Genomic DNA, 12,280 nt, shown 5'->3' with positions numbered 1-12,280 from the left:
AGAGAGTAAAAAGTGAATATTGGACTTGCATTGCACCAAAAAACAACTCTAAAGGGTTCTCATATTAGCTTGTGCTAGACGTGTAAATAGCTAAGTAGCTTGGCAAATGTTTCATGTTTCATACAACTAACAATTATTATTATTGATTAATCTGCAGATTATTTTGTCTGAGAAAAAGTCCAAAATCCAAAGGTATTTATCTTACATGACAAGGAAAAGCAGTAACCTGAAAATGTGTAGGATTTTTTCCTACTTGTTCTTCTTAAGAAATTACCAGCGCGATCAATCAATAAACAAAATATTTTTTGTCAATTAACCAATCAATTAAGCAACTTATTTCCGCTATGAATTGCTGGCTAACATATCAGCCTAACAATTTTTTAAGGGTGGATACTGTATGCATTATCAATGACCACTAAGACACAAAACGACGACTATAGACAAGCAAAACAACAAAAAGACGCAATATAACCATAGACATGTTTCTTTCAGTCTGGGGGTAGTGGGGGGGCGTTTTTGCTTGTGTCTGCCCAGGGGCCCATTCCCCTTAATCCGCCCATGGGGTTATAGCACTGGTGGTGCCTTCATGTGCGGTTTTACTAGGTTCAGGAAATTGTTGGTAGCAACAAGTTTAAGTTTAAATACAACTGAGAAACACAAAACCAGACCGAGTACTTAATAAATCTCCACCGTGGCCAGAAATCCTTTTTGTGCTCCTTTGACCTCAGGTCGTGTATTCAGAAATGTTTCTGCATGAGTCCGGTCGACCACCACCTGCAGCCCCTCAAAGCAGCAACATGGCAGAGTGCGTGACTGTGATAGCAGCGCTCCCTAGCTGCCTCCCCTCACACCCCTCCGTATCTGCTCCCCTGGCAGCCTCCTCCACTTCTCCCCCCTCTCTCCCCCTCTCTCCCTCTCTCACTCTCCCTCTCTCTCTCTCTCTCTCTCTCTACGAAAACACTTTCGGGAAGAATAAAGTTTTTTTTTTCCCCACACGGACCTGCACTCAGCCCAGCCTGTACCCAGAGCCAAACCGTGGCCTAGCAGGAAGAACGGCTCGACTATGTGGAGAAAGAAACGGGCACTTGGGGAATCCTTGGCTTGTCTCGTGTTTCTTGTGACGCTCGTCGATGCTTATCGATGTAAGTGTTTGGATTTTGCGGTTTTACATGTTTAACTCTGCCTTGTTAAAGTAATTCACGGAATAGCCTGTTTTCGGTGTCATTGCCGCAGTTTGAAACGAGCAGCGTCTTTCAGCTTTGGGAACCGAATGTGAGCATTTGGGAAATGTTTAAAACTTTGTTTAACATGTGAGCAGCAAACGGGGAACAGAGTATGTGCAGGGGTCATGACTCCTCTCTACCCCGTGAAACAATGCTTGGACAACGTGCTGCTTGTTACAACAACTAGGGGTCATTTCTGGGAAATAATGGTTTCGCAATGACATTTTTTTCCAGGCCAATTCATAGAAGAGTAATTAGGTTGTCCACTTTGTCCATGCAGGCACCAGCCACATCAGCCATCTGTCATGAGGAAACAGAGAGTTAAATTCCTGCTGGGATCAGTCATGTGTTCTTCTAATGTAGCTTGTATTAAACACACATGTGAGAGTATCACACAGGGTAACTTACACTCTAATAGGCTTGTTGAGTCCTGATTGTTGTAAGCATTCAAGCAACACTGACAATGGAAATATAACATTACACACTATATTTAATTGAGTGTGTTTGTGTTTCCATGTGTGTCGCAGTCCTGAGCCAGAGCACAGCCACCCAGTTCCTGAGCAGGCACAAAAGAGCCAACTCTCTGTTTGAGGAGAGCAAGAAGGGCAACCTGGAGAGGGAGTGCATCGAGGAGCTGTGCAACAAGGAGGAGGCCAGGGAGATCTTTGAGAACCAGCCGGAAACGGTAAGAGGAGTAGTGACCCCTGACCTCCAGACCTCCTCATCGCTGACTGCATTTCTGATTTTTATACAAATCCAATAGTGAATGAAGTGGAAAAGCCATGGCAATTCTCTTCTAAATTATTGAGCTAACGGGATGGTGCATGAGAAAGAAGAAGTGAAAACAGGGAGAATGAAAGAAAATCACAAGCCAGAGATCAGACTAATGCAACAATTAGATCATTTTCTTGATTAATTAATCAAAGTTTAGTCTATAACTTTTTCAAAAAATTATTAAAAATGCCAATCACATTATTCCAGAGCTGGACTCAGATCAGACCAGACTTCTGATGTCTTATTTTGTCTGACACACACTCCAAAATCTAAATGTATCTTATTACAGAGGACTAAAAAAAGTAAATTTCCTCATTTGAAGAGAATGTTCTGCACCTTTGCACTAATATTGAAAAGTGTTCTTTCAATTGACTAATCATTTCAGCTATAGATCAGAAGCTATTTCTTTCAAACATTTATTTTTCTTCCAGTAAAATTTAGAAAAAGAAAGTAAACTTAAAATGTTAGTGTATTGATTTGAAGCATAGCTGGATGTAATATCACTTTCAGCACACACTTTTCTTTCTTTGTCTTCTTGTTCTTATTGTCAAATGTGTATTTTAAAATCTTGTTGAATCTTCATCTGTTTATTGTGTTTTTTCCCAGGAATACTTCTATCCCAAATATGTTGGTAAGTTTGTAGAAATTGATCATGTAATATGTTGTGGTATAATCTTTGTTTCCCTATCCTGATGAAGACCACTCTTTGTTGCAGTGTGTCTGGGTTCACACCGTGTCGGCATTAACAACCAGAACTTGGATTCTGCTATCCCATCAGACCTTCGCACCTGTGTGACAGGTGAGGAGCTTTACCGAGGCTGTTTAAGTGACAATGTTTGTACTTTTCTGTCAGTTTATGCTTTCAAAGGCTTTCATCAACATCTAAACCTTTTTGTTGCATGGCAGAGATCAGTAACCAGTGTACACCGTATCCATGCTACAAGGAGGGTTCAGAGCGCTGCGTGGATGGCCAGGCCTCCTTCACGTGTGTGTGTAAGCCCGGCTGGAAGGGGCCACGCTGTGAGGACGGTGAGTGCTGATACATAATTTGAGATTTTACATGTTTTAGTTGAGCTTAAACATCCTGTATTAATATTTCATACTTAAAATTAGACTTAATTCAGCTTTCAAGCTGATTAATTGAACTGTTTAAAAATACTTGAACCAGATGCTGATACATGTTGTTGTGTGATGTGTTGACTGGGCAGACATCAATGAGTGTTCAGATCCAGACTTTCCAGCGGGATGTAACCAAAAATGTTACAACCTCCCCGGTAGTTTCCACTGCATGTGTGAAGAGGGCTTCTTCATCAATAATAAAATCGACTGTGTGGGTAAGGCCTCATTCATGTCAATTTCAATTTGTGCAGATGCACTTCAACAATGTCAAAGTTGAATTAATTTCAAAACCACCAAGAGACAGAAAAGTACAATTTAATGTTCTTCCTCTGTGTATTAATGACTTAGGTCACATATATGAAGACCATCTGGCTGCATTACTGTCCCTATAGTAGGGGAACATATAGTGCTACTAAGCAGCTGAGAAAACACAGACGTTTCTACACTGCGTGTTTTTCTTTTTGATGACTTCCTTCATATGTAGTAATATGAATGGTGGAACCCTGCACACTTCATAACAAAAACTCTGTTCTCCCAGCTGTTGTCCTCTGGGCCTGCACCATTTGTTATTTCTAAAGCTGATCAGAGTTGACCTCTTATGTAACAGAATGAGAAAAAGATCATAACATATAAAAAGATGGTCCTTCCCCTTTGCTGCGAACAGACCAGCAGTCTCGTAGTTTTTAGATGCTTGTTATTCTGCATATTTCTCTCTGTCCTATTTTGTCCTGGCAGCTCAGTCAGTGTTTATCTTTGATAGTTCAAAGTCTTCACAAACATGGACTGAGTCAGTTTGGTAAATTTGCTTTCTCTATTTTTCTTTTTTTTTAATAGGCTGTGGAGATTTACAGCTGATTTTGCACATAGTCCATCAATAAAAAGCCCAAATTATGGGATGTTTTGATGTTTGAGCTTATATATATATATATATATATATATATATATATATATATATATATATATATATATATATTATACATATATACACACACACACACACACACACACACACACACACACACACACACATATAAGTTACTATTTAGGGCATTGTCTGTGTTTTTTAGATAGCGGAAGTGGAGACAGAAAGGAAATGCAGGGAGGGTTAGGGTTAGGGTTAGTAGGGAGAGTAGGGGAATGACACGTAGCAAATGGTCCGGCTGGCTAGTTGTCAAACCAGGGACTTGCAGCTCAGGGCATTTGAGCGCATGTGGCATGTGCCCTAACCATTCAGCTATCGATTATTTTATATTGATCTGTTAATTATTTGAATTATTTGAAACATGGAGTATAAGTATTGTAGTTATTGTAATTTCTTTCACATTTAATATTTTCATTCATGTACCAAAATTACATTTGCAATCAACCCAATATAGTTTATTAGCCTTTTTTTTTTCTAATCAGACCGTTCATAGTACAAATTCTTCCAAAACCATTTGCTCATTGTCACTTTTGATTCACTGTTTTCCAGATATTGATGAATGCCTCCTGTACCCCAGAATCTGTGAAGCACCGGCTAAATGTGTCAACAGTCCTGGCATGTACAAGTGCCAGTGTCCACTGGGGTTTAAATATAACTTCACTTCCAAAACCTGCAACGGTGAGACCTCAATTTATTACCTCCTGGAGTCTGACAGGTGACAAAATTAACTACATTAAACCATATCTTTGTAGTTCGAAATCCCACTGATGGTACACGTATTGTAATCACACACCTTCCATCAAAAAGCTACCACAGACGCTGAACCACAGATCACTGCCCTCTCAATGTTTCTTCTCCTGATGTTGCAGATGTGGACGAGTGCGAGTTCAATGTGTGCGATGGCACTTGTATAAACACAGTGGGCAGCTATGCATGCTACTGTGATGGTCGTGAGGGTCTTCGTTTGGCGGAGGATGAACGATATTGTGAAAGAATCCCTGTTTGTATGGAACTGTATGACCACAAACACTCGGAGATGCTGTACCTGGGGGAGCAGTTTGCAGGCCTACCTGTCATCTATCTGCGTTTCCGTCTGCCAGAGAACACAAAGTATGTGTTTATCACACACACACATACATAAATGTAGTGTACTTATTTTTCTAAAGGATCATAAGAGTGTTGTGTGTGTGTTTTACCCCACATATCTTTTATACATTTCTCTCAGTCAGAGGTGTATGGTCATGCAGCTGCCAATGTGGATTTATTTAAAGTAGACCATTGCAGCATTAAGCAACAACGATAATGTAGCGTGTGAAAGTTGATTATTGGCCAAGAAAGAGTAGTTTGACCAAAACAACTTTAAGCTCTTGAAAAAGCTCCACTAGTTTTTTTTCCAGAATTGTTGGATGAATCGTAAGATGTGGTTGAAACAAATATGTTATTTTGATAGTGACAAAAGTACATGATATTGTTTTCAAACTAGTTTATGCCTCCAGAAGCTGATTTTCATACCATACTGGATTTTAGTGGTGTGAAGTGTACATGTTTTTTTTTGTTTTTTTTTTAGTGAAAACATGCATAAGTATTTATATAGACAATGCTATTTACATTTGAACATAATTATAGTCAGATTACTGTGACAACTTGTATTTCTGTCTCCTGCCGTTGTTAGGTTTGCAGCAGAGTTTGACTTCCGCACATTTGACCCTGAGGGAGTTGTTCTGTACGCTGAGTCCTCACAGGACTCGTGGTTCATGTTGGGACTAAGGGGCGGTCACATTGAAGTCCAGTTCAAAAACCAGCACACATTCAAGGTCACCAGCGGAGGAAAAGCCATAAATGATGGACAGTGGCATGTGGTGAGAAAGAGCTGTAGTCCAGTTATTCCCTACATGTACTCCGTTTGCTCCCCTATGGCTGACACACAGTAGCAGTAGCTGAAGTGCTAATTGATAAACCGAACTGATGAAAGGTGGATTGTGTTAAGGGTAACTGTGCGCTCTGGTGCTTAACTGTGCTGAATACAATGTTGTAAAAGTTACCATGGTATCATGTGTAACATGCAGATCTCTGTGGATGAACTGGAGAGCAGCATCAGTGTGAAGATCAGCAAGGAAGCTGTGATGAGCATCAACAGCCCAGAGAGTCTCTTTACTTCAGTTAATGGCAAACTGGAGACCAAGGTCTACATCGCTGGTCTGCCCAACCGCACTGACAACATCATCAAACCTGTAAGATGGTTATCTAACAGCTAACACATACAACTAAATCACTCAGCAGACACTGGATTCTGTTTCCTTGCCACAACAGGACTTAAATAAATAACAACAATATGAAGCAAGTGTTTGGGAATTTACATTGGTTGACTATACTTAAGAGCAGAAATCCATACTGCTGTACTATGTTTCCGTCCGTCCGTCTGTCAGATCAACCCTCGACTTGATGGCTGCATCCGGGGCTGGAACTTGATGAATCAAGGTGCATCTGGGGTCAAGGAGGTCATCCAGGAGAAGACAAGTAAACATTGCTTTGTGTATGTGGAACGAGGATCTTTCTTCACTGGGGGGGGACTGGCGCACTTCAACATTGACTACAGTGAGTAAGTTAAGTTATACTTTATTAATCCCTGTGGGGAAAATTGGCCTCTGCATTAGGTCCATCATAGCTCATTAAGAGCATTGAGCAGCCGCAGCGCAGTGCTGTAGGATCATATGTAGCTTTGAGCACGGTGCTTTGGTTTAAAGGTATGTGACTAACATGCCAGTGTGTTGGGCTGGGAAGAAACTGAAGCACCCGAAGGAAACGCATGAACAAAGGAGCATATCATTCCACACAGGAAAAACTCCACTTTTTAAATGAAGACCTATTACATGTAGTAGTACAGACCTGCACAGGTACAAAGTAAACATATGTGGTAGGGCCCATTGTAGCTGTTACAACATGTATGTTCCATTAATTCCACATCATTTCTTGAGAGAACCTCTCAGGAATTTAGACAGACTTTTTTTAGAGTTGCAACCATGTGATTTTGAGAATATAAGATATTTGAGTTGAGTAAACCTACAACATGGGCTCTTTGGTTCTGAGAAAAAAACACTAGGAAATTTACCAAGTTTCTAACTTTCCAGCCGAACAAAAGTAACACAAGTTTGTATTTGTTTCCCTGTGTTTATGGATGTGTTTAACTAGGTGATTCTGGGAGCTGGAATGTGGATGTAAAGATGAATATACGTCCATCAACTGGCACAGGTGTCCTCTTTGCTCTTGTCGACAACACCACAGTCCCGCTGTCGGTTGCTGTGGTGACATCGGGAGGAGAAGATACTGTGAGTTCAGTCACACGTTTGTTAAAAATAAGCCCATATGTATCTCTGCATTTCTTCACACATATACATGCAAAAATGCACATGAAACTTTGCCATGCTATTGTCCTCCATGCTCCCAGAATTTGCAAGTGTTCCTGGACGGCGTCTCCGTGGCGAGGCTGGACTCACTGATGCTGTGTTACCCTGAGCGGCTGACACTGCAGCTGAATGTGACTCCTACAGAAATCCAAATCTCAGCCAACTCCTCCACCGTTACCTACATGAAATCTGACGATCTGCAGGAGGCGCTGAAGCGCCTCAACACCAGCATGCAGAACCCCATCAGTACATATATTGGTGGGATCCCAGGTTAGTCAAAGCAGCAAATACAAGTAACAAAGTACAAAAGTAATGCTTTGATGATAACTGTGAACAAATGTATCAGCCACATATGGTCACCACGATCAGGCCAATGTGGCCAATGTGTAAGAGCTTTCTCCAAGACTTCCTTACACTGGAAAACAGTTTCAAAGCAAATGTAAATGGAGTATCTTCTTGATTATGCTCCAAGAGCAAGACTGCAAGCTGCTCTCTACTAAAAGTAGATTTGCAGGTTTGTTTTAAGTACTCCAAAAACATGAAAAGAAGTCTGGTTTTCTCAGACAGTGAATGGTTGTTTGCAAGCGTTGACACACCCACTGCTCCAAGAGAGAAATGGCGGAGGTGAATTTGCACGATTTGTTCGCTTTCAGCGGGTCTCCTCCATAAGAGTCTACAGCCTCTGTGGGGCTGTATCTAAATGGTAATGTCAGCATGCTAACATACTCACTGTGACAATCATGCAGGTATAATGTTTACCATTGCCACTTCCTCATTTAGCATGCTAGCATTTGCTGATTAGCACTAAACACAAAAGTACAGCTAGGACAGCAGGATAATGGGAATATCATTAGTTTTTGCTGGATTTTGGTCAGAGACCAAAAGATTGGACAATTAAAATTTTTGACCAGATGATGGCGCTAGATTAAAAGTCCAGGACATGAATGTCTGTACAAAAGCTCACAGCAATCTGACCAGTTGTTACTGAGATATTTCAGTTTGGACCAAAGTGGTGGACCCACTAAGAACCATTGAACCATACTGCAAGCATTGCTCAAACCTTTGTCAATAGTTATTTTACCTCTCTCTAAACAAATAACACTCATAGATTTGTTGTAGAATTTCTGACTGAATACATGAATTCAGTAAAGCTTGTGAGATTGTAATACCATACTTAACTTAAATCAAGAAGTTTTGTTTGTCTCCAGCTAGCCCAGAAATACAATTATCCGTGTTCTGACCAAAAGTAATCCACAGTGCCAAGCACTCTTCAATGGTTCCCAGTGAGTGTCAGAAGTCATATTCTAGGAAGGCCAATTTCAAACCCCAGTAAACTGAACTGCTGTCCCACTAAACCAGTGTGACATTTCGTAAGACCTTTCATAAAAGGTTATCCTCTGGCCTGACGACAAGATTAAAGTCCAAAGGGGGAATGTACATTTGCTGTCTTTGTTCTAATTTTGTACTTAATGTGTTTGTTGTTTATGTTATTATTTTACTTTTCTTTTTCTTTTTTTTTTATTTTGTACCATGTTATAATCTTGGTTTTAAAGGGGCTATATATAGCACCATCTCTCATTATTGTCATTCTCACTGACTGTCCTAGACGATGTCCCATTACCTGCCACCCCAGTGACGGCGTTTTACCATGGCTGCATGGACATCTCTATCAACGGCCAGCAGCTGGACTTTGATGAGGCTTTCAGCAAACATAACAGTATTAAGTCTCATTCCTGTCCTCCATTCTCTGCCCCTGAAAGCCATGCTGCACCACACCCATATTGACCTTAATTAACAGCAGCATCACATTTTAACGCCCTCACACTAGGCAGCGTCCCACAGTGGCCATCTCTTGGGATGTTTTGGAAAGAGAGATTTATAGAGGAGAGGAGATGGGAGGGAGGGAGGAAGAGGATGAGAAAGAAGTGACAAGAAGAGGAGATAGCGGTAGATGGTTATAGTCATTTTTGTCGACTTTCTCTGATGGGTTTATTTTAAGCCTTCTCTTATTCTTTTTGTCCATACAGTGTTATTGCTACTGTCCTGGGTGCATTTTGTTCAGTTTTTTTTTTTTTTTTTTTTTTTTTTTTTTTTTAGCATGGCACAACGAAAGCTGGCTTGCCAGTGAGGAAACTGGAGGGCTGGAAGATGTAGTTGTAGCAGTTTGTTGCAATGATTTTAATTCTTTCCAAGAAACTTTGAAAAAGAGCTGAGCTCTGTAGCGCACATACCATGTGTTGAGCAAGAGATTATGTTTGTGTAGAAACATAAACAAATGGTCACAATTGACCAGGCTTTGAGACCACCTGCATCTTTTTCCATGCTGTTGAATCATGGTACTATCCACAAATTGTCTTCAGTGCGGTTCTTGTGGAGGCAGACGTCTGGAGACAGCTAGCTGACATTGTGGTGGTCGGTTGTGGCGGCGAAAACCGCAGAGGAGAAAGCTGAGCCTCCAGGCTTTCGATCCAATTCTGTTGCATGTTCTTGATTGAATCACCATCTCTTATTGGAGCTCTGCCTTCCTGAAGAAGTGTAGTAACTTTTAGAAACATGGTTTATCATTTCATTGTTCCCAGAATCCACTATGGTTTTCGCCAGATGTATACACCTCTCATTATGGCTGGTCTTGTAAGACTAGTACAACTTCTGACATTCTTCTATTTCTGTCCTCATCTTCAGGGTTCTCCTGGTTGTCCTCTGTCCAGAATTTGTCTTGTATATAAAACAAGGTATCTTTAATATATAACTTAAATGTAGTTGTTCAGTTTTGTTTGTTTTATGTTTGTTAAAATAAAACTATATCAAAGCAACCTTATTTTGATACTGTTGAAATTCTATATTGCATTTGTCTGCCCTCTTGTCAGAAACAAAGCCAAACAGGAAGATGTCTTCATAGAGAAAAACATGTAAAGTAATGGCTCTGTATTTAAAATGGCTCTTTGGTAGCCATTGTACATTTGTGCACAGTTTCAAATATATTGACGATAATGCTGCGTATTCGAGCCTATTAAACAATATATGAGTCCTTAAAGTCAGTCTCTCATTCACTGACAGTGTTGTAGTTGCAGGCATCAAGTCAATAACAATGACATGAGACAACCATTGACAATTCATTTAGTGCCATGTGCACAACTGTATGTAAGGAACACTATGTTCCACTCTTTCCAGCACTGCTTATATAGCAGTTACATAGCCATTATTTTCAAAGCTGTGCGACCCAGGTCTAACCATCACTTGATGGTCTGTTTTCCATCAAGTGATTTCTTCTTCTTTTTTTTGGAAGATCTCCACTATACCACTACACTAATTTGTTTGTTATAGCCCTTTTGTACTATTTAACATTTACAGTAACATTAAGACATTACTTTACACAATTATAATGCAGCAACCTTTCAGACACGTCACAATATCTCTTATCAATATTCATTTAACATTTCGTCTTGACTTTTCACTATATTAGGAGGAACAAAACTATCAAATGCAATTTTATTGATACCTCATACCTTGTGTATGATTAAACAGAAACACATGACAGACTGTGGCCTAATGGCCAAGATGCAGAAATGGGAATACTGAGGAAAAGCAAGTGAAACATAAACAGCAAAATGTGGGCTGAACTTATGAGAAATTAGTTCGTTAGAACAGGAAAAGGGTGCTTAAAACCGATTTTCAGTCAAGATTTAGGGGAAATAAAACTGAAAGAAAAATGACTTGTATGGGTTTAAATTCATACTGAAAGTTTTTAAGATGTGTAACGACAGCTCTGATTCCTCTGAAGATGAGGAAGAATCACTCCTTTACTTATATAAAAATAATAATGCCATCATTTAAAAATATTCCATTACAAGTGAGAATCCTGCATTAAAATTTTTGTCAAGAAAAATAATATAAGTATTATTATCAAAGTATACTTAAAGTATCAAAAGTTACTGGAGTAAACTTTACTCAAGTAAAGAACTAATACCTCAAAATTGCACACAACAATGTTTTAGAAAACTCATTTCACAAACAACGAGATGGGTTGGAAAAGGTAATCTACTAATTGACTTTGGTGCTGCCCATTCACAAAGAAGAATTGTTGTCCTTATCTTTTCTGCTTTCTGAAATATTGTTGAATTTTCTTAAAGTATGTTGCATTTTGTATTTTGTTCATTTGTTTTGTTCAATGCTCTTGTGTTATGCACCTCAGTGCTACTGTACCATAAAATGTTTCTGTTACTATTACAGGTCCTCCATCCGTCTCTGTGTCTCTGGTACTCTAAAAATCTGAAAATCTTAACTTTTTTTATTTTATATTGTGGTTGTTTTTTTGTAAAGGTGTGTCTTTTTAAATAGCTTCCCTTTTTTTCTCTGTGTCAAGTAATTCACACACAGAAAACCCCTGGCAAGGTATTAATCCACCATCAGAGAACTATAAGGATGCAATTATTACTTTCATTATTGATACGTTTGACAATTATTTTCTAGAGTAGCCTAATCAATTGATTTAGTGTGTTAAAAGCCTAGTTAACATTTTCAAATTGGTTCATTTTGTCTGACCAAAAACCCAAGAATGTGTGGGAGACCAGCAAATATCCACATTTAAGAAGCTGGAATCAGTACATTTTTGGTATTTATACTATAATGACTTTTCTGTCATTGTCTGATTCATCATTAGGCCTACAGCTCCAGATTACATGTTGGTTTCTGAGTGTCTGGGGACACAATATAACTATCATGTATGGTGGGGGCCCAAAAACAAATTTGTTGCCCCAGCCCCCACCTTTTGAAGTTGATCCGGCCATGGGGAGAGGTGTCTGAAAGGCTGCATCATTACAAACTCCTGCCTACACTTC

At 39.6% G+C, this 12,280-nt stretch overlaps 1 protein-coding gene across 1 annotated transcript; it reads left to right on the top strand.

Annotated features, from left to right (window-relative positions):
- Nucleotides 1-945: 945 nt before the first annotated feature.
- pros1 (protein S) lies at nucleotides 946-9,544 on the top strand. The gene is made up of 14 exons (XM_022767881.1): nucleotides 946-1,142; nucleotides 1,751-1,908; nucleotides 2,604-2,628; nucleotides 2,713-2,796; nucleotides 2,904-3,026; nucleotides 3,206-3,331; nucleotides 4,588-4,716; nucleotides 4,908-5,148; nucleotides 5,711-5,897; nucleotides 6,105-6,269; nucleotides 6,465-6,633; nucleotides 7,228-7,364; nucleotides 7,484-7,712; nucleotides 9,049-9,544. The coding sequence occupies exons 1-14, from the start codon at nucleotides 1,064-1,066 to the stop codon at nucleotides 9,225-9,227; spliced, it is 2,031 nt and encodes a 676-aa protein (XP_022623602.1). The 5' UTR covers nucleotides 946-1,063; the 3' UTR covers nucleotides 9,228-9,544.
- The last annotated feature ends 2,736 nt before the right edge of the window (nucleotides 9,545-12,280 follow it).

This window comes from Seriola dumerili, unplaced genomic scaffold (assembly GCF_002260705.1).
Source record: "Seriola dumerili isolate Sdu_G_001 unplaced genomic scaffold, Sdu_1.0 BDQW01001299.1, whole genome shotgun sequence".
Taxonomy (NCBI): domain Eukaryota; kingdom Metazoa; phylum Chordata; class Actinopteri; order Carangiformes; family Carangidae; genus Seriola; species Seriola dumerili.
The sequence above is the reverse complement of the archived record's forward strand: the minus strand, read 5'-3'. Positions and strand labels throughout refer to the sequence as shown.